Source organism: Octodon degus, unplaced genomic scaffold, assembly GCF_000260255.1.
Source record: "Octodon degus isolate 3935 unplaced genomic scaffold, OctDeg1.0 scaffold00035, whole genome shotgun sequence".
NCBI lineage: Eukaryota > Metazoa > Chordata > Mammalia > Rodentia > Octodontidae > Octodon > Octodon degus.
Window position 1 is genome coordinate 5,282,640 of NW_004524611.1, and position 27,557 is coordinate 5,310,196.

Sequence of the window (27,557 nt, forward strand, 5' to 3'; positions counted from 1 at the left end):
TTAAAAAAAAAAAAAAAAAAAACGGTTCTCAGGAATTCACTCCATACACTCAAGAAAAGAAACCATGTTAAACAGAAAGAACACATGAAAAACGTACGCTCTATACTCATGGCTAACTTCTGAAAAGCTGTCACATCTGAGATGAAGAATGGAACTAACAGTGGTTAGATGCTGCAGTAGAAAACATTACGAAGCTTACATAGTTGGAAGATCTATCAAAATAAAATGCAGCGGGGAGAAAAAACAAAAGAAACAGAGTATTGGTAAAGTGGCCACGTGATGTGTAGTGGGGATTCCTGAAGGAGGGAGAGAAAGGAGAGGTGCTGGAATGGCATTGGAAGACATAAAGATTTTCCCATGCCTATGGAATTATAAATCCACAGGTTCATGCAACTCAACCAAGCCCAAGCATACAAAGAAAGCATGAAAGACGGGGGCCAGGGAGGTGGCTCAGTGGAATAAGCGCTTCCCTGGCAAGCACAAGGGCCTGAGTTCAATCCCCGGTTCCGCAAAAAAAAAAAAAGAAAGAAAGCATGAAAGATACTGTCTCATGGTACATAATAAACAGGCCTAGGGCCGGCCACATAGCTCAGTGGATTAAAGTGCCTGCAAGCAGGTACAGGGGCCAGGAGTTCAATCCCCAGGCCTGCCATGCTGGCCCCACCCCCAGGGCACACTGAGACAGCAATTGAGACTGGGTGTGGTGGGGCATGCTGTAATCCCAGCTCTTGGGAGGCTGTAAACAGGTGGATCACTATGAGTCCAATCTAGTAGTGAGACCCTGAACACCCTGTAGACCCTTCCTTAAAATATAAAATAAATAAATAAAATAAACAGGCTTTCGGCCTACAGACTTTGGGGGATGCAGATATTCAACCCATTGTGGTCACTTTCTGTTGTAAGGTTCTTACACTGTGTGTGAGGACAGAGCTATCACTGGGTGATGCCTATGTTACTTACCTATTAAATTCATACAGTAAAGAGCTACAGCTACTGAGCACAGTAAAAAATAACAAAAAGAATAAGTAGAATAATAAAATTAACCCAAGACAGTCAGAAAAAGCTGAATAAAAAAGCAAAGTAAAAGTGGGACCAATAAGAAACGGCAAGGCAGCTGACTAAACTCCAATCTTCTCAAGAAGTACACTGCAGAGGGGCTTAGTAGGTAAAAGGGGAAAGCTGACACCCTGGACTTACAAGAGCAAGATGCGGTGCTTGGAAGAAATCCACTGTCAATGAAAAGACACAATTTGGTTAAAGATAGAACAGTGGGAAAAGATCTAACCAGAAAGCTGGACTACTAACATCAACATAGACCACAGAACTAAGGATGTCACCTGGGAAACAAGGGTGACAAAGGGGCACATTTATTTACGGGGTACAATTCTAGACAGTAATGCACCAGGTCAGCAAATTACACAAACCAAAAATCGAGCGAAGTACAAGGAGTTCTACTGCAGTTATTACCTGGAAATCCCAACAGCCCTCTCAAACATGTCGAGAGCACCCAAACAGAAGACCAAGGACATCATCAACCAGCTGACGTCACTGCAATTCTAAAACACCATCCAACCGTGACAGGACCTACGTTCTGTGCAAGGGGTACGTAGAACATGGATGTGCAACGAGTCTCAAGAATGAAAAGGATTCAAATTTTACCATGTATATTCTTGGGCCACAATATAATTTAAAATTCAACAATTGGGGGCTGCAGAGATAGCTCAGTGGTCTAAGTGCCTGCCTAGGCAAGGATAAGGATCTGGGTTTGATCTCCAGTACCATGTGCCATGCCAGCACCACCCCAGGCACCCCGAGCTGGCCACCAAGACCAGGTATGGTGGGGCACACCTGTAATCCCACGGCTGGGGAGGCTGAGATAAGAGGATCACTATGAGTCTGAACTGCACAGGGCGACCCTGTACCAAATACATAAAAATTTTTAAAAACTCAACAACAGAAGTCTGTGAGAAAATTCTCAATTAAAAACGTATTTCTCAATTTTTTGGTTCAAAGAAGAAATCAAAAGGAAAATTTGAAAGTGCCTTAAACCAAAGGAAAATGAAATGACATAGAATGCTAATTTTTATTTGTAGAATTCAGCTAACACAGAGCTTAAAAGCAAACTCATGACACACGGCATCCATTTTACAAAAGAAGATACAGCTCTCTCACATCACCTAGGAAAATAACAAAAATCAAATTCAAAGTAACTCAAAGAACTTAATAATGAAAATATGTTTCTATTAATATCAAAGGGAGCAGAGAGAATATTATAACCAACTTTATGTCAAGAAAATAGACAACTTTCAAGGAAGGACCTAAACTTCAAAACTACCTCCAAAAAGAAATAGAAAACCTGAATAGCCTTATATCTTGAGAGAAATTGAATTTTATTTTAAAGTTTCCTGACCAAACAAACAACCAACAAAACCTCCAGGTCTGAAGGGCTTCAGGTCACCTGACAGCTGGGGAGGGAAACACTGCCCAAGTCTACACAGTCTTCCACCAAACTGTTAAGGATGGAAGACTCCCCGCTCATTTTATGGGGCCAGCATTACCAGACCCCAAGCCAGCTGAAGATACTGCCAGGGTGTGGAGCTAGTTTGTTCCTAAGGACTAATGTGTCAGGGTTTCAGGGACCTAGGAGAGACTTCTTCCGTGTCTGTGCCAGGACTTTGTGGGCGATTTTCCTTCTCAAAGTTAATGAGTCAAAATGCAATGGGAATTTGCCTCTCATGAGGAACTTCCAGGCAGACAAAGCATTGGCTGCATGGATACTGAAGAGCATAAAACTGAAGTTATAATTGCCATGGTGATTATCTGCCAAGATCAAAGAAAATAACAGTCTGAGGAGAAACACACCCCAGCAGTTAAAGATGAAGAGGTTGAAGATGTCATCATGAGGGATGTCATCTATTTATGCAAGTTTGTATAGCCAAGCTGTTCTCCAAAAATAATTAACCCACCTAGCCTTTGGCCTGGAAATTGAGCAATAATGCGGGGTACCCTGATGTCCGTATAACCTGCCTAAATGTCCAGGAGGCAAACACACATTCTAGAAAGTTCTGTCTCTGGCTGGGTTACAGGAAAGCAAGGTGACATTGATTGCTACACATCTATGGAAAAAATATGTCAGTGTGCTCCAGTTAGCCACCCTTCCTTCCCAACCCCTGGGTGTCGGCCGGTGGCATCCACGCCCTGAGTTTGCGTGTGGAAAATGGTGGGCATGGTGGTCTAGTGCATCATCTGGTCGAACATTGGCTCTAACAACATTTAAGTATTGTACTTAATACCAAAAATGACAGTTTAACAACCAAAGCCAAGAAAAGGCCAGGTCAATCCACATGAGAAAAAAATCTCCCCCAGGCTGCACCCTACAAATGGAGGTCACAGCCAAGACCTCAACCCGCTTGCTCAGAGTTCGAGGCCAACTGTGCTGGAATGGATCACTGTACCAACCCCTATCCTGTGGTCCCGCTGTCTTAGGCTTCCTAGCTCTGGGAGGATTCATACCCAAAGGATTTTGTACCACAGGGGCCAGCGGGTGGCAGGAGCAGCCGATCTCAGGTGCCACCCGGTCAGATCACACTCAACAGCCAGTAGAGCAGGACAGAGACTGCGGCTGGTGGCACAGCCTACCCTAAAGAGGCCACCCAGTTACCCGGCATGGCTCTGGCCACTGCAGCTGGCCAAGGCTCCTTTCCAGAATCCCGTGTGTGGTGGCTGCCCCTGTGACCAGCTACTCCCCACAACATGACCGGGGAGGGCGGGTGACCTGAACAGTGCAGACTGGTAGGCTCCATGATACCTGCATCATGTTGGGCTAGACCAATGGGGAGCATCCACAGGTGCTGCCACCCAACAGGATTCGAGACCAGTGGTGAAGGGACACCCTTGGTGACCAAGGGAAGAGAGACCCAGCACACTTCCCTCCCTCGCTCCAGGACCAAAGCCAGAATGTCAAACGGGAATTCCAGCGATCCCGGGCAACCAAAATTAGGGTTCTCACCCCGTTTCACTGCTGGAGGTGGGGAATCTGGTCCATCACTGGCCTTCAGGAAGAAAGAGGCTGGGACCGGCGACAAGGACACCTATGCCAGGCCCAGCCCCTGCTGCTCCCTCAACACTGTGGCCAGGAAATGCCCGGCTTCTTCAGCTCATGTCTACCTCTGCAGCCTCTACCCAGCTCCTTTCTGCCATCTTCCCCACTGCCCACTGGCTGCACCCGTACGGGGTCACAGTCCTGCCTGCAGACTGGAGGCCCCAGACTATAGACCCTTCCGCTCCACAGACCTCAGATTCTGCTCACACCAGAGGACTGGAGCCCACTTGGGATCACACAGACAGCCCCTGGGTCCTGGCTCAGCCACCCCTGACTGCGCAGCGCTGGCATGTCCTTCTGTGGCCCCTCCTTCCCACCTGTGACTCCACCTTCCCACAAGGGAACGCCATAGCTTCAAGAAGACTCTAAACCACACCTGTCATCCCAGCATTCTGAGAGGCTGAGACAGGAGAATCACCAAGGTCAAGGCAAGCCTGCGAGACTTAAGGACTTTGCAAAATGCTGTCTCAAAAAGAAAACAAAACTCATCTTGCTAAAGCTAAGATTCCTCAGCCTTCATTTTCCATTTGCAGGTGGAGAAAGATGGGTGGAGAGATTTGTGAGAAACCCTGTAGAAAGGATCTGAGCCCACATAAACCTGCCCTAGGGCTCCTGTCTCGCACCCCACAGACAGCAGGGTGTGGGGCCCATTGCCTTCTTTGCTGTGGACACCAGGTGGCCCTGCAGTCCTTGGTGTGGCTGGTCAGCAGGGGCTCTTGTAAGCACCCACCTCATAACTGAGCAGAATGCCACCTACTGCTTCAGCAAAAGCATGAGCCCCACCTGGGACCCGGGTCATCAGGGCAGACGCCAGCTCTGCTTCTCCGAGTCTCTCATGAGGGGCCACACGGCCCTCCCACCAGAATCTCCAGGGAACAGTTAAAAATAGATTCCCAGTACCACCCACAGCCCCTCTCTCTGCAGGGGTGGAGCAAGAGCTGGATCTCCCTGTGTCCTGGTGACCCCAACAGAACCAGAGCCACTCTCCAGTCCCCAGGGCCTTCTCCCCTTTGAATATCACTGCCACACCCTGCTGGGCGGAGAACTCACTGCCACACAGAACAGCCATGCTGACACCAGCTGCCCGCATGCTCGATGCACAGCCTGTGCCCTGTGTCCTCATCCTCGGACAAAGTCCTGCTGCCCTGCCCTGCCCCGCAGAGGTCTGTCCAGCCTAGAGCTTCAGGGCCTAGCAAGCTGCTGGGCAGGGCCCTCTAAAGAGGGCCTTTCAGGGCCACATGGCAGGAGCATCTCAGCCACCCACATCTGGCAGCGCCCCACCCCACCCCAGAGGCAGAGCATGCCCATCTTGCCTGTGCTGCCCAGAGGTAGTCCAGCCGCAGCCTGACGTCCACCTGCCTGGCATGCAGGGCCAGCGTGCAGGAGAAGAGCAGGATGGCCATGATCGGCTCGTAGCTGCGCCCAGAGATGGCTCCACCCCTGGGGAAACAAAGGAGGAAGCCCCAGTTGGTGTGGGACTGTCACAACCTGGAGGTGGGCAGAGGGCAGCCAGGGGCTCTGTCATCCAGCTAGACAGGGGACCCAGGCCACAAGTCCAAAAGCTTGAATCTGGCTGAGGAGGGTAAAGGGCAGAGCTCCAAGACTCAGGGCTTTGAAAGCGCATCATCCCTACCCATCTGCACACACCCAGAATTCTCTAGCAATGCTGCCCAGTCCGGACACAGAGAAGCCCCACTCACCCAACCTTGGTGTAGCCGCTGAGCTCCAGGACCAGGATATAGGATGTGGTGATCCCGGACAGCAGGACCATCTTTGGCAAGGAGGACACCCGCAGGAATATGGCTAGTGGGAGGGTTCCCACCAGGCAGCACAGCAGGGCGTGCTGGGCCGATTCACAGGGCAGGGCAGGCAGCACGGTGCGCCGGCCACCAGCCGTCAGGACCACCAGGGAGCTGTTGGACTTAGAGCTCCAGGCCCAGGGCAGGCAGCCCACCTGGGGAGTGAGGGGCATAGTCAGGAAAGGCCAGGTAGGCTGGTAGCCCCTCAGGAAGCAGGGAGGTGGGGGTCAGCCTCCCAGTACCCCCAACCTCTTCATAGCCACCTCCCCAGGCCCGACTAGGCCCTAAGGATCCTGCTGCCCACAGCCAGCTGCAGGAGCAGTAAGGACACGGGGGTACCTGGTTGTGGCTCCCACCTGCACCCCAGACCTGAGCTCCCGTTGTCACCCGCCCCACCCCTGCCCCATTCCATCACCCCTGCCTCCCCCTCCCACCCCACCCCCCACCCCCGTGTCACAGTTCTCACCACACATCCTTGGGCCACAGAGTAGATTAAGACCACTATGAACAGGCACAGGACCGTGCGGATCTGAATCGTCAGGCACCCTGGAAAACACTGGGCAAGAAGATGCCGCTTTGCTTCGAGTTCTCTGATCACACACAGATCTACACATACAGCAAAGAATCTAACAAAAGCGAACTATGGGGGATCTGCACCCTCCCTGTCCTGCACCCTCCGCACACATTTCCTGTGTTTCCAAGCTGAGGAACTCCGTACAGTTTAAAACAAAACTATAAAACACTGAAGTCCTTAAATTAAAAAGAGCAACAGCTCTCCTCTGCGGGCTTTGCGACGTGACCAGTGCTGGGATCCACTGCGTAGAACAAACTTGAAGCTCTCATTACCCTGAATTCTCCCATCTCAGAAGCAGTGAGGATTTCCCCTCTTGTGTGTTCTTTCATGTCCTTGAGCTAAGTTTTACTGCATTCTTCACACAGACTTTATACCATTCTTAAGTTATTACAATTTTATTTTTAAATCTCTATTTTAAATACACCTTGAAGCATTCGACAAATGTTTTCAAGGAGAGAAGGAGCAAGTCCTCTGAACGCTCACACTGCTAAGAACACAACTAAAGACTGGAATAAAGACACACAGCGCCTTAGAGAAAGCAACAGCAGCGGCCAGCCCAGCACATGTTAAGAGCAATCTATCTGAAGAGAGAAGTTTTGAACTGAATGTCGCTCGACCTGCAGTCAACGTGCAGATGTGCTTTTAGCAGATAGCATCTCAGAGCCAGGCATGATGGTGTGTCCGAAGTCCAGCGCTCTGGGAGGCTGTGGCAGGAGGATCAAAAGTTTAAGCCCAGCCTGAGCGAATGAGTGACTTAACAAGACCCTGTCTCGAAATAAAATTCAAAAAGTGATTGGAGGTGGAGCTCCGTGCCAAGACCCTGGGTTCCAGTGATGACGTGAAGAATGAAACTAGACTTCACTGTTTCAAGAGGTTCCTGTTTTCAACAATGATGTGCAAAGTAACACTACATTGGTCGGAAGTGACATGTGGCCATGCACTGGGGAAATGGGCGCATGGGATGGACACTGGGATGTCCCGAGGCATAGAATCCATGGTGCAGAGCCAGAGCTGATGCCCACGGCACCCTGGAAACCACCACCCTACCTCCCAAGCCCTCCCCCCATGCCCAGATTCTGCAAGTGTCTCCTGTGTCCCACTGCTGAGCGGGCCGCAGATACCACTGGGCACTTGGACCAGGTGACATGCAGAGAAGGGACACAGCAACGCGTACCTGGACCCGGGTGATGTGCAGGTACAACACACAGGCGACCAGGAAGCAGATGCAGAACACTAGCAGGAGCAGGACGACCACACTCCTGGAACAGAGGACACCGGGGTTACTGGTGGGCAGGGCCCAGGGGAGGGGGCCTGCAGCCTCCTGAGAACCGGTCCCTGTTCCCTGTGCCACGGCCCCAGCACCCTGATCCCCGGCTGCCCATCCTGGGGCCCCTGGGGCCGGGTTACGGTTATGTCAGGTTCTCTTCTGGGGAAAGCGTCTGGACTCCAAGATGGGTCCCAAACCACTCGGAGCCTTTTCCTCCAAGGGAACAAGCCACCCCTCACCAGGCTGCCTGGGAAGGATGTTTCCATCAAGTCTGAACCCCAAACAGGGCTGTGCCTGCATTCAGAGTCCCCGCCTGGAGGGTTTTCTGGAAACTCCAAGGAGACGCTGCTCCCCCTGGTGGGCTCATTAAGAACAGGTGTGTCTGGGAGAAAATAAGCAGGCCGAGACGTCCTGGGGTCCACAGATCCCAAAGTAAAACCTGCCAAACTCACACCGTCCCGTGGAATGGTTAAATATCAAATCACTCTATTTGACTTTCTTTTCAGGGGGCCCCACCGTCTCATTTTAATCTTTCTTAAAACATTGTGAACCCAGAGACCAACAGGGACATTCGGGGCACTGTCTATCTCCCCTCTGAGGTCCTTGTAAGCCAACGGCACAGGTCTCACGGACGCAGAGCCCACAGATGTACAGGATCAAGTCCGCAGTGCCGAGGCCTTGCCATACGTGTCCCGGCGAGCTGAGCTGCGGGTCTCAGTAACAACCGGGAGGTGGCAGCGCCTCTCCGGAAGGCCAGAAGCAACGGGAGTATAACCGGGCAGTCAGGTGCGCCTAAGCTGGCCGAGGCGGTGCACACCTACAATTTTAGCACTCAGGGAGGCTGAGACAGGAAGATCTCAAGTTCAAACCTGGGGTCATGTGAGGAGATCCCGTTTCAAATAAAAAATTTTAAAAAGATATGGAGGTCCTAGGTTCAATCCCCAAGACTGGAACAAAAAACAAACAAACAATAACAACAACAACAACAAAAAAAAACCCTGCACCCACCTACCCTGGACAGCTTCTGGGGGACCCTGCCATAACCCCGACAGAACGGCACTTACTGCGGGATTACCAGAAGGTAGATAAGGCCAAATAAGGCAGCCAGGATGAGGGCGAGGACTACGGCGCTGGTGAAGTATTCGTCCTGCAGCTGGTGGTACTGCGGGCGAGAGACCCATCAAGCCTCGGCCGGCCGCCGCTTCCCAGGCCCAGGCGGCTGCGCCCCGGCTCACCTTGCGCTCCCGCTCCCCGTGCTTGTACTTGAGCGTGAAGAAGTTGAGGTCCGCCATCTCCAGCTCGGGCTGCCGCGCCTCCAGCAGCCGGCTGATGTACCTGTTCACCCGCGTGCCCGGCGTGGTGTACACCACGTTGGTGGAGAAGGACGAGCGGTTGCGGAGCTTTTCCGAGGCTGTTCTCAGCGCCCTCCGCTGCGGCCGGGGCGGAAAGAAAGCAGTGCGGTCAAATTCTCCACTCCGTGGGTGGGTGACACAGCTCAGCGGACTAGACATCTCACAGGGACCAGGGTTCCGTCCCTGGCACCACATGCCGCGTCGGCCCCACCCCTGGGTGTGCTGAGCCAGCACCAAAGGTGGGCATGGTGGCCCACGCCTGTCATCCCAGTGCTAGGAAGGCTGAAAACAGGAGGATCACTATGAGTCTGAGCTTCGAGCTGCAGAGAAAGACCCTGTACCAAATACATTAAAAAAAAAAAAAAAAAATCTCTCATGTCCCAGACAGCACCTCACTCTACGGATGGCAAATTGGCTCCATTTATGAAACACAGAAATACTCTAAATACCAAGAGAAGCTGACGACATATGCACTCTTTTCTTAGGCCAGAAATCGATACCGTATCTGAAGAATCACACTTCCAAGGAATGCTTAATAATATAAGGAAATCTTTACAGTATGCTGGTGAAGGGAAGAGAAACCCACAGCCACACTCTCACCTGCCTTCCAGTTGAGTTGATTAAAAAAAAAAAAAAAATTAGGGCAACTCACTCGGGTCCCCTTCTGTCTCTCTCTCAGATAGAAGCTTTATTTCTCTCAATAAATGTATTCTGCTCTTAACCTCCATTGCTCCTAAAATTCATTCTTTGATTCTAGAGAACACATACTCATCCCAGGTATACTTCAGGTTTCATTCCCTTCTGTCGTTTGGCGGTCTTCCACGAGATCAGTGGGTGGAGACTGAAAGCTATATGCCTCGCCAAGATGAAAGTGCCACTGAGGGCCTTCAGATGACCCTCTGGAGAGTACCTCTGACTGCCAATCAACAACTACGACCCCTTTCAGCCGAAAGAAGCCAGAACGGTCATCATCCACGGTTCCCTCACGGCAGTTCGGGTTACTTCTTCAGAGGGGAGAATGTTATAGGCAGCTGAGTTAGACAGAAATATTAGAGGCAGAGAGACGGGGCTGTGCACTCAAACAACCCAATAAAGAAGACAGGACACCTCGCAACTGTGGGAGAGACAGGCTCCTTCACTGTGGGCCGGACCTCAAGACAAAAATGAAACAAACACAGCCACACACCTCCCTAGGGACAGACCTCAGGGACTGACATTCTAGGTAGGTATCAATCACCTTGAAAAAGCCAGTAAGACTCACTACCCCAACCCCTACAGCAAGAGCCGTTCTGTATTCATGCCGGCTTGCTACGTGACTCGCTTCCCCATCTGACCCTGATTTAATCAATCTTACCTGAGCAATTATGCCCATAATCTTATTGGTTGACCAGAGTTTTGTCCCCCCTCAGGCCCACCTAGTGAGTTACCCTGTTTCCCACCTTAGACCCGCCTCACCTCATGGTTTTGCTCTATAAAAATCCCTAGACAAGGCCTAAGCACCTCCCTGTCAGATGCAAGGCCCTGATTTTGAACCCCAGTACCACATGCCACACCAGCCCCGGAATCCCAGGCATGCCATGCAAGCCCCAAAACTGGGTATGATGTCACATTCCTATAATCCCAGCACAAGGGAGGCTAAGACAGGAGGGTCCCTATGAAGCTGAGCTGTGTAGCAAAACCTTGTACTAAATCAATCAATAATCAATCCCTAGAAAAGGGAGATTCCTTGGCAACCCACTCGGGTCCCCTTCTGTCCCCTCTTGGACAAAAGCTTTCTTTCCCTTAATAAATATATTCTTCTCTTTAAAAAAAATTAAACTAGGCATGGTGATGCATCCCTATGATCCCAGTTTTCTGGGAGGCTGAGACAGGAAGATGCCAAGTTTAAGCCTGGAATTGGAGCGCAGGGAAGGTGACAGAGAACCTAGCAACTAGGGAGACCCTGTCTCAAATTTAAAATTACAAAAGGCTGGGGAAGCAGCTCAGTGTAAAGGCCCTGAGTTCAAGCTCCAGTACCACACACACACACACACACACACACACACACGGACACACAAACTTAGAGAATTGGGAGGAATTCTAACAGCAGTACACCAGAAGGGCTGCAGACAAACATTTTTTAATTTCCTTCTTTGTGTATTTTTGTGTCTCTGTATTTTCCCTGGGAGGTACTTTCATTATCCAAGGAGGACAAAGGACAGACAGAACAGGTGTCCATGTGTCAGGAAAGGCCAACCCCGGTGGCAGCCCAAATCCCTTGGGAGGAGGGACGTTAGGACACAGCCCCCCAAGCAGAACCCTGGGCAGACCCTTCTTCTAGGCCAGTGCTGGTGTACCTTGGGCAACCATGTTGTTTTCTTGTAAGACAAAAGAAATTAATGTGCGAGTTGTTTTTTCTAAACTAAAAGCTCAGCATTCAAGGTTAATTGCAGGGTTGGCACTTCATCATAAGTAAGTGGGCTTTGGGTTGCAGCTTGGGCCCCTGTCTCCAAAAGGTTTGCTGTCACTGTACCAGGCCCATCTGCACATAGCATCATGACATTCAGCTTCAGCAAGGACCCTCCCCAGTCTCAGGCCTGCTCACCTGCCTCAGACCAGGCCGCACAGCCTGCGTGTCCACCTCCCAGTCAACCATAGCCAGCATCCTCTTGGTCAGTGTGGTCATGGTCTCCAGAGCCCCTGCCTGTCCTGAGGTGACTCTGAGCTTCCTCCCCACCTCGGAACCCTTCTGTCACAGCCCTGGTCCTCTGCAAAGGTCCTGAATAAAGTCAGCCTCACTGCACTCAAACAGGTGCGACCAAGAGAATGATTTCTCTTCTTTGGTACTAGACACTAACCTTAGTCTTTGCACAAGGCAACATCCCAGCCCTTCTTAGAATTTTTTTTTCTAATCTCCTCTATTTCTTTTATCAATGTTTTCTTTAGAAGCAGTTATTAATTCTTTTACTGCAGTGTTTTTTTCAGATTGGGTTTCCTCCCTATGTTTCTGTAGTTGATTCTTTACTTCAGATGCTATGAGTTTAGAGAATTCCTTTTTTATTTCAGAAAATAATTCCGCTGAGTTCCTCTATGACTTTCTGCTGTTGCTTACTTACTATCGACACTATTAATTCATACATTTGAGCTGAGCTAGTGTCCTCTGCACTTGTTCTGGGTGGGCATTGGGTTTCCTCCATATGTTTCTGCATTTGATTCTTTACTGCAGATGCTATTAATTCAGGGATTTCTTTTTTCATTTCCAATCTGAGTTCCTCTATACCTTTCTGCAGCTGTTTCTTTATTTCAGAAGCCATTGATTCATTGATTTCAGCTGTGTGATTCCCAATTTGTTCTGTGTTAGTGTCCTCTGCACTTGTTACGGGTGGGCTTGGGGTCTAAGATTGCACTTTGCTCCTTCTCGTTGTCATTTTATGCAGCACTGTCTTCTGACCTTTGTTGTAGATCTTTGGTGCAGTTATAACCTTAGCATGTACTGAACTTCAGGTGCAGATCTAGAAAGTTTGGATTTATCCAGCTGTGCCTGGCTTGGGTCTGGCTGCTGTGCTCAGCTCCTTCCTGCTGCCACCTTTGGAGTGAACCTGATGTGGCCCTCTGGCAAGATGATCTGCTCCTGGATTGGCTAGGTGTTTCTGTCCCCTACTCTCTCTGCAGGGATTGCAGCTGCAGGGTTTCACCACAGGCCTGTATGCCAGGCCTGAGCTGAGTCTGGAGGGGACAAGGTGGAGGAGGGGGGTGAGGAAGCTCTCCCACACACTCACCGGGCCTGGGCTAGGACTAGATCTCCTTCTTAGAATTTTTTTAAAAATTCTGAGACATAAGTATGTCATTATGTGGCTCTGACTAGACTTAAACTTGCCATCCTTCTGCCTCAGTCTCCCTGAGCACTGGGATCACAGGCACGCACCACCATACCCAGTGACAATTTCCTTTTGAGGCCACCCCAAGCCCCACCCGGGCCTGGGCTCGTGATCAACACTGAGCAGTGGATTCCCACACCCCACAGGGGAAGACCCTGAGAACACTGGTCCCCAGATACAGCAGGGCTGCTTGCAGCTCCCCCACACTGAGCCCCGGGCTCACTGCGGTGGTGTACTCCTGCCCCCCCACCCGCCCAGCTCTATGTTTCCCCAGATGCAGAGGCCACTGTGCAGTGGGGCTGAAGTTCCAGCTGAGTGCAGGGAAAGCAGGAAGCAAGGACAGTTGTGGGGTCCCACAGGGAGGGACAGCTGGGCAGAGACCCTCTGCCATGTGCACCTGTCCCTCAGGGGCTGGTCCAGGGACAGGCGATGGGGGGAACATCACAGCAGCAGTCTTTTCTTTCCATGGATGCAGAAATAACTTCAGCCTCTGTCTACCAGGCCCCTGAGGTCAGGAGGAGGACAGCTGCCTGGGGACAGAGGCTGCATAGGGACCCGGGTGGTGGAGAAAGACAGAGATGCTGCCCGGTAAATTGGCAAACCAAAGAGCCTCAAAATTCTATGGTTATGAACTGAACAAAACATTTAAATGTGCACATACCCATGGACATTTAAAAGTGCACAACTAGGGCTGGGGAGATAGCTCAGTGGTCTAAGTGCCTGGCTGGCAAGCGCAAGGACCCGGGTTCGATCCCCTGTACTGCATGCTGTGCCAGCCCCAGAAGCTGGAACACATTGTGCAGGCCACCAAAACCAGGCGTGGTGGTGTATATCTGTAACCCTAATGCTGGGGAGGCTGAAACAGGAGGATCACTACAAGTCCGAGCTGCATAGCAAGACCCTGTACCAAATTAATTTTTTTTTTTGGCAGATTTGGGGATTGAACTCAGGCCCTTGCGCTTGCCAGGCAAGTGCTTATTCTACTGAGCCATCTCCCTGGCCTCCAAATTAATTAATTAATTAATTATTTGAAAAAAAAAATTAAGTAACTAGCCAACTAGTCAATTTTTTTTTTTTTTAAAGTGTACAACTGAACTGACAAAGGGCAAAGGAAATTATCAGGAGCCATTGGGACCAGTGGGAGTCTATGCTGGATGGCAAGGCTACAAGGACTGTGGGCCTGGGGACAGCAGCAGTCCCAGGAGACCCCAGCCCCTCCAAGGTCACAGAGCACCCCGAGCACAGAGGCACAAGGGGAAAGCAGCAGGAATCCCAGGCCTCGAGAGGCTCCACCTTGGCACACAAGGACAGGGAAGCTCCTGGGACGCTGCCTGAACGGGGCGGGACAGCCTTGGGGCTCCTGGATGGGTTAAGACCCAAGATCTCTAACAAGCAGCACTCGGGCATCTGGTTCAGAGCAGCCCAGCTGCCTGACGGGTGCAAAAGCCAGTCTTCCCCGAGGGACCACAAGGAAGCAAGGGTCCCCGGAGTGCTCAGACGAGCTTCCACACACAAAGCCAGTGGTGATCAGTGACCATGAGCAAGGGACAGTGGGACTGTGTGCCTCCTGGGCCACAGCAAGGGCTTTATTTGAAAAGCTCTTTAACCAGGTGGCTTTATTTATTTATTTATTTTGTGGGACCAGGGATTGAACTCAGAACCCTGCACTTGCCAGACGAGCACTTATTCTCCTGAGCCATCTCCCCAGCCCCTACCAGGTGACATTAGTGTAGTGCCTGGACCCACATGAGCCAAGGTCGTGTTGCCTCCCTAGCGAGAGAACTTGAAAGAGCAAGTCAAATCCGAAAGGTACAATTGGTACAATAAAAGGAAAAGAATCAGAGCAGAAGGAATAAATAACTAGGATGAGGGAAGGAAAAGAAAGAAGGGGAAAAAGCAGGTATGACTATGCATAGGAAAGCGAAGGTGATTGTACTATTAATTTCTATTGGTTCTTTGTAGGTAGTAGTTAATGTTTAAAGTTTTTACTCTGAGCAATTTTCCATGCTTATATCCGGTAACCTGAGCAACTACACTGAAAAGAACAGTGTGCAATAGAACAACCAATAGTGAATGCCTATTAAAAAATTTAAAAATAAAATAGAAAGGCACACCTCGGGCGTGGTGGTGCACAGCTGGAACCCTAACATTTGGGCAGGAGGCTGAGGCAGGAAGATTGCTGTAAGTTCAATGCTGGCCTGGGCTGGGGCCAGGGAGATGGCTTAATAGAATAAGCACTTGCCTGGCAAGAGCAAAGGCCTGAGTTCAATCCCTGGTTCCACAAAAAAAGAAAAAAGAAAAAAAAAAAAAAAAAAAAAAAAGGCTAGCTTGGGCTGCACAGGAGGACCCTGTCTTAAAAGTAAATAAATAAATAAATAAATAAATAAATAAATCCCATCAAGGAGGGGAAGATGAGGGTGGACGGAGCAAAACAGTCATGAAGTTCAGCAAATGGAACCTGGGATGTGAGGATGCAGCCCACAGGGCTTGGCGTGGCTGCAGCTGCCGTGGCCCCGGGCCTCAGGAGTTGGTAATGGACCCCAAGTTCACATAGGCCTCTAGCACCTGCCACTGCTGAGCGGGTAGGCAGTGAACTAAGGTTTCTAGCCCAGGGTTACAGACACAAGGCCCGTGTGCTGGAGGTGAGGAGCTCCCATGCTCCCCAGTAAGCTAGAATTATAGGTGCCAATGGCCAATCTAAAAAGAAAGGTAGAAACTCACAGTGCCCACAATGAAGCCTGAAGAGGGGAGCTTCCACCAGTCAAGACCTCGAGAAGATATTTTAAAAAAAAAAAAAACAGTGAGACAAAAAAAAAAAAAATCTCTATCATGGAAGGATTTCACACGAAAAGAATATGCAGAAAACAGAACAAAATCTGGTTAAAGACATGAAAAACTCAACAAAAATATTGGGTGGCAAAACTAAAGAAATTCCCCCAAAATGGAGAAAAATGAAAGAAAAAGGAAGAAAATTAGAATATCTCAGGAGAACCAAGAACCAAACGATAAGAATTTCTGGAAAAGGGGAGCAAAAGAAATAATAAAAAAAGTTAACATTTCCAGAGGTGGATCCTCTAGGTCGCAGGGACCATGTCCCAAAGCATAAAAAAAATAAAATAAAAATTTAAAAAGACCTAAATTGGAGCAGCTCTCTGTGCAGGTTCAGAATATGGGGCACAGGGAAAGGGTTCCACCAGCTTCTAGGAGCAAGAACCCAACAGCACATTCAAAGGTTGGGAACGGACATGGCTTTGAGTGTCCTAGCAAGGACCCTAGGAGCCACAGATGGGACAACAAAACCCCAGAGGAGAGATCACGGCCAATCAGTGCCCAGGGCATTCATGCCCCCCCCCAGAATCTACGCAGAGGAATTCTGCTCACCAAGGTGCAGTGAGCAGGAAGCGAGGGCTTAGGAGGTGACTGGGCTGAGATCAGCCAAGATAGGACTTGGGCCCCTAGAAGGACAGGTAGAGACCCCAAGCCTTTTGACCTAGCCCTGTGTGGACATAGCGAGAAGCCAGTAGCTTCCAGCCAAGAAGAGGCCCCACAAGGCCACCCCTACCACGCCGAGACCTTGGACTCCACCCGCCAACTCTGTGCAGGATGCCCGTCTGGCTTACGCCACCTCCCAGGCAGTGGTACTGCGGTATGACAGCTTCCACAGACAGATCCAGCAGCCCAGGCATCAAAGCCCTGGCTTCCAGCAGGCTGGAAAGACCCTGCACGCACACAAGCACCCCACATCCCCTGAGTCCTTTCCATGGTCAGGTACCAGAGCTCAGGATCCATCAGAGGAGGGAAAGGACCCAGAAGAGGAGTGCTTGTGACACAAGAGATAAGTCCATGTGATGGACAGAGTGGGCCTAAGGGCAGGAAGGACCAGCCTCGGAGGACAGCCAGCCCGAGGTCCAAACAGCCGGGCCACCAGACCTGAAGGACTATCCCAATGACTTGGTGAGTACACAAGGAAAGGTGGCTTGAAACTGGATGAACACAGACTACAATGGAGGAAAAAGTGACAAAGCCATAGTAAATTCTGTGTGGGAGAGACAGTGACAGCCACGTCCGGGTGAGGACTAACTGAACGCAACACATAGGGCTGTCCTGGAAGGGTGGGGATAACACCTGCTGTCCCTACCTTGTCATCATCCTCACAAGTCATGACGTTGGAGAAGGGGATCTCGGCCTTGAACATCTTCCGGCAGTGCATGAGCTGCACCAGCAAGTAGCACACGGTCTTGAAGCGCATCCTCTTGGCCGGCTTGATGTCCGAGAGGATCAGCCCAGGGAAAATCTGTCCAAACACAGAGGACAAGGGAAACACTATCAGTGGGGCACCTCTGGTGACAGCACCCGGGCCACCGGGACCTGCTCACACTGGGCATTGGGAGCCCACTGGGAGTGCAGCAGAATAAAATAACGAGGTTCCAGAAGATCCATTTTCAAATCACCCAGCTCTGAGACCAAGTGCTGCATCAAATCTCGGCCAGTGTGGAGGGATGGTTTGGGATCCATGACAGTAGATCACTAGGGTTTGGAGTAAGGGTCACCTCACCCCTTCTGTTACCGGTTAGGTCCCAGCAGGTCCTGTTCCACAGACAAGGACAGAGAGACAGAGGAGAGACCACTGAGACGTAGCAAAGTGGGATGCTGAGCAAGGTCCAGGACCAACACGTCATTATGGCTCCTGCTGGCTGCCCCTGGTTCTCAAGTGAACACAAAGCTCCGCGCCCCAGCAACTCAACTCTGACCCCTCTCCTCTCCAGGAATGCCATGTCTTGGCCCATCCCACCTGACCACTCCCTACCTTCATGCCCACTGTCCCCTATAGAAAGGAGCAAAAGTCCCAACATCAGAAATGCCAGAACACTTGTGGTTTCCCAGCATTCTACTACCTCCCCTGTCACCGGTGTGAGCTGCCTGTCCTGACCTCACAGCCCACCTTGCCCTCCATCCATAGGACCCACTGTCAGCGTGGTTCAGGCTGGGGTGCCATCCAGGACATGTGGGTCCTTTATGACCTACCTACCTGGGCCTCTCTAAACCTGTGACCCCCTTCCCATTCTTTCTTCCTTAGCCAACCATTGCAAGTAGCCGGTCAAGGTGTCCCCTGAAGACTGAACTGCTCCCCTCATGTTCCTCAGGTGACCCCAGCTACACTAAGAGACCAGCCCCACCTCCCACCTGGGCCCTCCCATCAACTCCTCCCACATTCACCCTTCAGGGAAGCAGTGGCCCATCTTGAACTGACCTGACCTATTGGCCTGGCATTCTCTTCAGTACAGTCCCACTCACCAGGCATTCAAGTCAGATGGAAACCCCACCCAACCCCACCCAAGGGTTGGACCCCCTCACGTTGACTGCTTCATCCTGGGGGCCCAGGTCAGAGTCACCACTGGGCATACAGCACAGGGAGTCAGTAATCTCCCCCATGCCTACCCATTGTGTCCTGACTGGGTTCTGGCCCCCAACAACTGGACATCCTACATCAATCCAGGGCAAAGTCAGTGCCCCGGAACAGCAGACACTGAAAAGGCAAGGAAGTGGAGGCTCTATCTTTAATGGGTTATGTCAAAGATATTTTCACTGGTAGCAGCAGCCCCTGGGTGGAGTAAACCAGGGAAGAGCTCAGACACTGGAGCACTAGGCATACCTTTGACCTTTCTGTCTCAGATCTTGTATTTGGATGAAAATGTTACTCCAGTCACAAGCTGGCTATTTTGTGGTCTGAGTTTCAACCTCAGGAGTTGAAGTTGGGCAGCTTTTCATCAGTGAAAATGGCTCCTTGCCTCTTTTTTTTTTTTTTTTTTTTTGGCGGAACCAGGGATTGAACTCAGGCCCTTGTGCTTGCCAGGTAAGCGCTTATTCTACTGAGCTATCTCCCCAGCCCTCCCTGCTTCTTCTAACCTCAATCTCAATCTCTTTGTCTCTCTGTCTCTGTCTCTCTGCCTCTCCATCTCTCTGTCTGTCTGTCTCTGTCTCTCTCTGTCTCTCTCTCCCCCCCATCCCCTGGGATCACCCATAGCTGCTTACCACCCCATGCATAACTCTAGAACATGATTCTCCTTGTAGGTCTGTGTTTTAGTTCCACAAGACACTACCTGGTCATAGTCTAGCTCCTCTTTGATGTTCATGGTGGGGTCATGTCACTTCAGGGAATCCGAGAAAACCTTGAGATCGAATTAGACAGAAATGGGAATGGTGTGTGGGGTGTGAGTTCAGGGTACAGCCAGGATGCTCAGGGTTTTGGCTGGAAATATGCAACGGAAATGTGGAACCCCCAGATTTTATCAGCTTCTGAGTACTTCAGGATTTTGAGCCATTGCTATGCTTTAGCTCTAAAATGCCCCCCCCCCAAAGTCTCATGTATGGAAAGTGAATGGACAGTGGGGTACCACATTCATCCGTGGACTCATAGCCGAATGTGCTACCAAGAGCAAGTCCTGCTCGGAGGAGGTAGGTGATCAAGGGCATGGCCTGGAAAGATATATTCTTTGCATTATATTTAATCCGGGATCTTCCCCTGACTCTCTGCTTCCTGGGTACCACAGGAAGATTGGCCAACTGTCATTTGCCTGGACCTTCCACCTCTTCTAATGTGGAGCCAGCTGACCATGGATGAAACTGTGAGTCAAAATAAACCTCTCCTCCTGTGGGTGCCTAACCCAGAGAAGTGGAGTCATTGCTGCATCTGTACCTAGCCATGTGGCTTAGAAACCTCTGGAACTAGCTTGTGGGAGGAGTTTGGAAAAGTTCAAAGACACCTGCTAGAAAGGCCTAGAAGGTTGTAAACAGCTTAATGGGTGACTCTGGCCACACCTTAGAAGACAAGAATGCTGTTAAGAACATGAACAGTAAAAGCCAGGTTCAGGAGGATCCCATGGGGAATAAGGACTCCAGTGTTAGCTGAACTGGAGGCCATGTGCGTAACACACTGGCAGAAAAAAAAACTCCTTATTTAGCTGATGTCCTTAGACTTTCCAAGAGACTGAGATTAAGGGATTAATTGATATGATAGAAGAAATTCCAAGATAGCTCAATGTTCAGGTTGTGGTATGGGTACTTCTGGCTGCTTCTAGCCAAATATATGGTGAAAATAAGGAGCAAAAGGCAGAGCCAAAAGATATTAAATATTTCCAAGTTTGCCCAAAAAAAAGTGTCTGCAAAGTTGGAACAAAGAGCATGATTACTGAAAAGATGAAGAAGCCAGGCACTTTGCATCAAGACAGAAAGGTATCCTGAAAAAAAAAAAAAAAAAAAAAGGTATCCTGGCTTGAAGTTATCTCAGGAGTCATCAAGAACCCAACCTTTGCAAGTTTAAAGATGCAAGAGTATAAAGCTTTCATTTCAGAGGAACGGCCCTGGACTCCTGGCAGGAGAATGGCCGTGTAAGGAGGTGGTTTCCTCAGACTCATTTCACAGTGCTCAGACATCCAGGCACTGAGAGACCGCTGCAGTCCCGGTAAAGGGGGCCTGGCTGCTGCTCCCACCGGTGAAGAACTTCATGGCATCCGCATGGTTTTTCAGGCATGTAGAATGCAAGGGGTGTGAGGTCACAGAGGTTTCCACCCGGATTTCTGAAGAAAGTCTGGGAGGCTGGGCAGCATGCCCTCACAAGGGTGGTGGGTGAAGATGTTAGAGTGAAGCTGAAAATAGGGCAGTCTCTAGGAAGTTGGAAAATCCAGCAGAATGGACGGTGTTCTGAGGAAAGCCACAGGTAATAAGCAAAGCCACCTCAAGAGAGATGTTACATGGGCTATAGCCAGCCACACTACAGGGATAGGGCTGCCCAGCCCTTTGGAGCTCACAACTTACCACAACCTGCCCCAGGGGCTGGACATGGAGCTCCAGAATTTAGTGTTTTCCCTGCTGGGTTTTTGTCTTGCTTTGGCCTCATTCCTTTCTGTCACCTCTATCTTTCCCTTTTGGAAAGGGAAAGTTAACCCTGTTGGGCCACTTTATGTTGGAAGAATTTAACTTTCTTTTGTATATTTGCAGGTGCTCACAGATACGTTTTTACCTTGCGCATTTGGGATTTTTACCAAAGCTGAAACTGCCAAGACTTGGGCAACACTTACAAATGGACTCAAAACATTTTGTATAACGAGATGAATCTTTTAGAGGAGTCACGGGAAGAATGTCATAGTTCAAATCAGTCTTGTGGGTTTGCAAGGTGACTGGGTCACAGGGGCTCTGGACGCATGAGGAGATTCCCCACAGAAGAGTTCAGTAGCTTCTGGGGGTAGGTCTGCCTAGAAGTGGGTCACAGGGTCATGACCTGGAAAATGCATTCCTGTCCCTGTCCTCCTTTTGCTCTGCTTCCTGGTCACCACTATGTGAGCAGCTTTCCTCCACTGGGAAAGCCCCTCAGTGATGACACCTCTGCTTAAAGCTGTTGATTCAGGGACTGAATCAACCATAACCACAGCCAAAATAAACTTATCTTCAGGTTACTGGGCTCAGGTATTTTGCCCCAGGGACATGAAAACTGACAGTCATTAAATGGAGCTGTGGTAACAGGCTTGTAGAATTTGCAGGGACTACAAGGAACCCAGCTGGGAGGCAGTGGGGCAACAGTGAGGACTCATGTGACATCCGCTCACAGGGCTGGCTTGTCCTCTGGTGCCAACCAAAGTCACAGGCAACCATAGGCCCTAGAGGGTGTGGGCTCCTGACTTGGAGTCCTGAGCCATGCCGCCTGCCTGGAGCAGCAGGGATGCCGCCCCTGCTCAGCCCCACCACCTCAGAATCTCCCCCAGTGGGAGATGGCACAGGTCAAAGGAAGCTGCTCGGGGCCCACGCCCATGAACACGTGGCTTCTAAAGAGCCTTTGACATAGCTGCTCAGGAGGAGGGACTTTGGGGAGAACCAGTCATGCGAGCTATGTGTACACAGAGGCCCTCCAGAGGTGTAGGACAGGGGCTATCTCAACAGAGCCCACCCACTCACCTGAGATCTGCACCCTCCCATGAGCCCTGGGAGTACATCTGTCACCCTCCATCATGACCAGATCATTGTCTCTGGGCTGGGTGATCTTGAGCGCCCACAAGGGATGGCCCCAACCCCTGGGCACCCAGCAGTCCTCTGTTCTCAGAGCCCCCCAGCTCTGGCTCCTGCTTGGGGAGGCAGTGAAGACCCAGAGAGGCAGGAGGAGGAGGAGGGTGGCCCGGCCCAAGACAGATCTCTGGTGGGCTCTCACCCCTTGCTCTCTCTGCCTGGCTTCTCCTCCCACTCACGAGAAGCAGAGTAAATCCCAGAGTCGGAAAGCCCTCCCCTCCCCTCCCCTTCCCAGCAAGTCCATAGCTGGAGAAGCAGCACTGGGAGGAGGGGGGAGAGGCTGCCTGGGGAGCAGTGGGAGGAGAGGCGCCAGGAGCCCACCTTTCGCCGATGGGACGGCACAATAAAGAAGGTCTCGATGTTGTGCGCCTTCAGGAAGCTGTTCCTCTCATGACCACGGCCTGGCTCCACCTCATAGTCCCCGTTCAAGCAGGCGAGCGTCGTCTTTGTGATGTGAACCTTCCTACGGGAAAAGAACACAGCGATGTGCAGGCTTCAGGCCCCGCCATGCAGGACCGTGGGCTCAGGGTCGCACACATACCCGCACAACTGGAAAGGAGAGGGAGGCCCCTGGCAGACAGGTGGGCAAGTGGGAGAGGACAGGAAGACAGGCAAGGGACAGCTGAGGCCAGGGAGGAAGACAGGTCAGAGGGAGGAGAGGGGAAAGAAAAAAAAAGCACCGGAGGACATGACAGGGAAGATGAGGAAAGAAAAAGAGGGGAGCGGGGAGGAAGAGGCCCTGGTTGGCAGCACAGCAGCCAGAGCCCCACCCAGGGTAAATGGCCAGACCCTAAAAACAGAAGACCCCCGCACAGCCTCTGCTCCTTGACCAGCTTGACACACATGTGAGTTTGGGGACAAAAAGCAACTCTCCACTTTCCAAGCCACCAACCCACAGCAGAAGCGTCGAGTTCAAGGCTGACTCTGCTGGCTAAGGATGAAGCTAAGGGGTGACGGGCCTCGGGGCAGCGAGGGGAGCTCCAAACGTCCTGGGCTCCAGTAAGGGGAACAGGGCCTGGGTGGACAGCAGCAGCCTCTGGCAGTGGCTGCCTTCTGGTCCTCAGGGGGCTAAGAGGACAGAGAGAGGCAGGGGGAATGGCTAGTGTCCTGGGCTCTGCAGTCCAGCACTTTCCACGTGAGGAAAGGGAACCAAATGGGGAGGAATGCTACCCCGTCCTATGTCCAGGCAGAAGTCCCCATGAGTGCTGGGTCTTCCTGGCCCACAATGGTCTCTGCAGGATCCCAGGAAAGTGTCAGTGGAGTGGGTGGGACCCCTAGCCACAGGGCTGCACAGTGAGTGACAGGTGTGGTAGAGACAGAACAGGATCCTCTGAGGCTCCTTGGCAAGGGTCCAATTAGAACCCACATAGGTGCCTCAGGGCAAGAGCACACAGCCATGCCCACCCAGTCCCCAGCTTACCCTGGCAGGCCAGCAGCCTCCATGACATTGGCCAGGGTCACGTCGTTGGACCACACATCGTACTGCCACTTGCGCAGGCCCAGGACACCACAAAGGACCCTGCCGGTGTGCAGCCCCACACGCATATTCAGATCGACCTCAGTGGCCTCAGCCACGGACCTACAAGACAAGTGTGCGGCATGGTGGGGGCTGCCTCGATGGCCCCATAGAGCAGCGTGGAGCTGTGGGTTTAGCTCCAGCTGCTCTTGGCCTGAGTGCTGTTGGGATGGGACAGACACCGAGAGGTCTCCTAGCCTGGCCGGTGGACAGCAGCCTCTCTGGCTGCCCAGCCATCTCCCAGTGTCCACGCTGTCTCCATGGGCCCCTCCATGTCTCCTCCTGAGGCCCCACAACACAGAGAAGATGCTAAAGGGACCCCACACCCTGCCCAAGCCTTGCCCCCAAGGGAAGGGGTGCTGGGGCACACAGAGGCAAAGCAGAGCAGAGGGAACTGAGAACTGGGGAACCCACCCTAGTCTAGTTGCTACAGCTACCGGAGCCTCAGTTTCCCTAGATATGAACAGGCTCTGGCTACGTTGGCCCTGAAAACCCCTGAAACCATTTAAACTCTATCCCAGTGCATAAGGAGTCACCATCCCCAGCTGGCTCCTTCTAGAGTGAAAAATACTAAGGCCAGAACCAAGGACAGCCAACTCCTTGCTTCTGTCACTGCCAGGCAGATGACAGTGACAGCAAAATGCCTCAGCCCTCACTGTATCCTTAGCCGGCACCCCGCTCTCCCCTCAGCCTGCACCAAATACTGTGGGTGCCCGGTTGTGGCTCCACATCAGAAGCCAGGCCTGGCTCACCACCAACCTGAACTCCCCAGCCTGCAGGGGACACAGCAGCCACCTCAGGACAGCTGCCTGCTGCCTGCTACTGGAGGACAGCAGGAGGGTGGCTCCAGACAGCTCCAACTCAGTCCTGGAAGCCCTGCAGCAAGCTCACCTTCAGGAACCTCAGAAGGAAGTGTTCCATAGGTTTATAAAGTAGCCACTTGCAGGTTAGAATACTGATATCTTTAATACCTATTCATTTTTATACTTTTTTTTAGAAACAATATTTTAAAATTTTAACATAATCCTGCCTCGAGTGTTTGTCAATCTCCAATAAGAGAAACTGAAACAAAATTCTAAAGCTACAATATTTGGAAGAAAGACATGGCCGCACATCTGTAATCCCAACAGTCTGGGAGGCTGAGGCAGGAGAACTACACGTTCAAGGGCAGCTTGGGCAACTTAGGGGCTTGGCAAGACCCTGCCCCAAACTAAAAGAAATACACAGCTGGAGATGCAGCTCAGTGTGAAGACCCTGTATTCATTTCTCAGTGCCACACACACACACACACACACACACACACACCTGCACACTTTTTAATGCACGGAAGAAATGCATGACGAAAATATAGAGAAGGAACCTGCCCACGGCATTTTAGGACATTTCAAGAATTTAAACTTCTGCAGTCAGTCACAAGTGGGTAGCAACAGCAGGAGAACTGCTGGGACTCACACCGCCTCTGCCCCGAGACACTTCACGCCCCTACACCAGCCTTCTCACGGTCCCAGCCAGCCCCTCCAGGTCCCCTGCGCACTCGACGACGCTCCTTTCTTCAGTCCCTCCAGTAGGTTCTGTCACCAAGGTGGAGCAGCTGACACCATCTAGCCTGCAGCAAGCTGGACAACCACTTCCCAAGCCCCAGCGTCCAGAGCTGTCTCTGTGGTGGCTCCTCCTGGCCCCATTTCTGCTGGAGCATCCAAGTAGAATTTGCCTAATTCCAGTGGAACCTCCAACTTCACTTCCAAAGAACCAAAATTTCAACAGCCCTTTTGGCTTTTTTGGTCCTATTTTTCTTTCTCATTTATGCTCTCCAGCTGTCACAGCTTCCATCTAGAATGTCCCCCAAAAGGCCCATGCACAGGAGGTAGGGCTTTGGGAAGGTAGCTGGATTATGGGAGCCTGTGCTCTTCCAGGGGTTTATCCGTAGGGGTGCTGTCAGGAGACACAGCCAGGTTGGAGTGGGTCACTGCAGATCGGTCTACAAGGGCGCACTTCTCCACCGGGCTCTCCCTGCCCCCGCTCCCAGCTGCCTTCACTCCATTTCTGGCTGCCACATCCCCCAGAGCAGCTTTCCCCCAACAAGCCCAGCCCCTGCAGTGCTTGGGCCTTGCACCCAACTTCCCAGCACAGACTGAACCCTCTGGAACTGAGTCACAATAAACTTCTCCTCCTTACAGCTGCTGGTGCTGGACACCAACAGCACAGCCACGAGGAGGCAGCTGGCCCCGAGGGTCAGGGCCTCAGCAGCCCTTGGCATGAAGGCTCCTGCCAGGCCCGAAGCCCAATCACGGCTGCAAGCAGCTCCAAATGAGAGCACAGACACGTCTGGTTGTGTTCGTTTGTTCAACAAACGTCTACCAGGCTTACTCTCTGACCCATCGCTCAAAGTGTGTGGCAACAGCAGTGGCAAGGGAACAGCGGCTCCTCTAGAGGACGATTCCCTGTCCTGTAGGCAGGACTAGGCACAGTAGCCTCCAGCTCTGCCCCAGAGTGGCGGAAAAATGGAGCAAATGCTTTCGCAGCCATGTGTTCAAACCCACGCCCCAGCTCGGGCTCCGCAGTTCCTCACTTCCTCTCCTGGCCTTAGTTCATCCATCTGTAAAAACACAAGTTCTCAGCTTGAAATGTGCAACCTCAGAGTCTCCAGATCCCCTAAAGGGGTAGGAGAAACCAGACGTGGTAGACACAGGCCCAAGTGTGCACCAGTACCCTCCATCCCACAGGAAGTCGATCCCTGAGCTTATCCACAGGTCTATGAAAACCAGGATCCAATAATGAGATGCAACAATGCCCCACGTCACTTCCTGTTGTGGAGCTAAACGGAGTCCTAAAAGGCCAATGGGCTCAGAGGTGGGGCTTTAGAAGGGGCTCAAATCATGAGGCCACCAACTTCATCACGAGGCCTAACCTCTCGTCATAACTGATGGCATCACCAGAAGGTGATGGTCCACCTAGGAGACCGGGTCTAGACGAAGGGAGTGGGTCGTGGGGAATGGCTCTGGGCACTATGGCTCATCCCTAGCCCTTCCTCTTCCTTCCACCATGACCTTCCTGCCTTGTCACAGGCCCAAGCGCCATGGAGCCAGCAGTCCATGGACTGCAACCTCGGAAACCCTAAGCCAAAAGCAAGCGCTCCTCCTTTCAGCCACTTTGTTCAGGCATGTTGTCACAGCAACATGAAGCTGAGAACTGACTCTTGGCTGAGAAAGTAAGGCATTCTCCATGGCTCTCATGCACGAGCCAGCTTGAGAAAAAGAAAGGAGCTGTTGGTGACAGACCAGGGGCTGGGGAACATGGCCCATGGGTGTCCCTTCTCTCAGAACTAAGCACTTGAGCCTGAGGGGCCACTGCGATCTGCTGACCACCACGCTGCCCGCTGGCTCAGGAGGAAAAGCACATGGCCTGCCACTTCCTGCTAGTGTAATTCAGGATAACTAACAAGAAATACTGAGACCATGATCGAGACCAGGTTTGACTAATCCCTTTAGCAAGACGGGGAAGTTCCTGCCGCCCACGCCAGCTGAGGCGCCCCAAAGCAGATAGATGTGGCCCCACCCCCAAGCTGTGCAGGACTGGTGTGCTCCAGAGGGATTCCCACAGGGAAGAGGCCCTTCCTCCTCCAGGCTGCTCCTGCTGCCTGGGAGCTGCTTCCTTCCTCCCACGCAGGCCCATTCAGCTGAGAACCTACTTAGGCCTCGCAACCACTCAGAGATGCAAAGCCCTGTTCATTTTACAGTGACCAAAAGGAAGGATTCAGGGGAAATGGAAGCTAGGAATCCGCAGACCCATCTACTTCCTGGGAATCAGAAGTTTCTGGCCCACTCAGGAAAAGAGGGGTTCTGGGTCAGCTGTCGGAGGGAAGCGGGCTGGGCAGGAAAGGGGTGGGCACGGATGTCACAGGGAGCGAGGCACAGGGCAGAGGTCACTCGGGCCTCAGTTGGCCTCCACCCCTGCACTCTCCACCCCGGAGTCCCACATGCACACAGCTTGCAGAATGAAACCCAGCACCCATGGATGGCGCTCTGGGTGCCTC

At 51.6% G+C, this 27,557-nt stretch overlaps 1 protein-coding gene across 1 annotated transcript in view; it reads right to left on the minus strand.

The window, feature by feature from the left end:
- Positions 1-27,557, minus strand: part of Adcy1 (adenylate cyclase 1) — an 88,460-nt gene that overhangs the window by 12,407 nt on the left and 48,496 nt on the right. Inside the window, exons 6-14 of the mRNA XM_004630537.3 lie at positions 23,429-23,587; positions 22,330-22,471; positions 17,090-17,245; positions 8,978-9,172; positions 8,807-8,904; positions 7,650-7,734; positions 6,368-6,457; positions 5,803-6,056; positions 5,416-5,542 (exon numbers count right to left, since the gene is read on the minus strand). Of these exons, the coding sequence (XP_004630594.2) occupies positions 5,416-5,542; positions 5,803-6,056; positions 6,368-6,457; positions 7,650-7,734; positions 8,807-8,904; positions 8,978-9,172; positions 17,090-17,245; positions 22,330-22,471; positions 23,429-23,587 (1,306 nt within the window). The remainder of the gene's footprint in view (positions 1-5,415; positions 5,543-5,802; positions 6,057-6,367; positions 6,458-7,649; positions 7,735-8,806; positions 8,905-8,977; positions 9,173-17,089; positions 17,246-22,329; positions 22,472-23,428; positions 23,588-27,557) is intronic.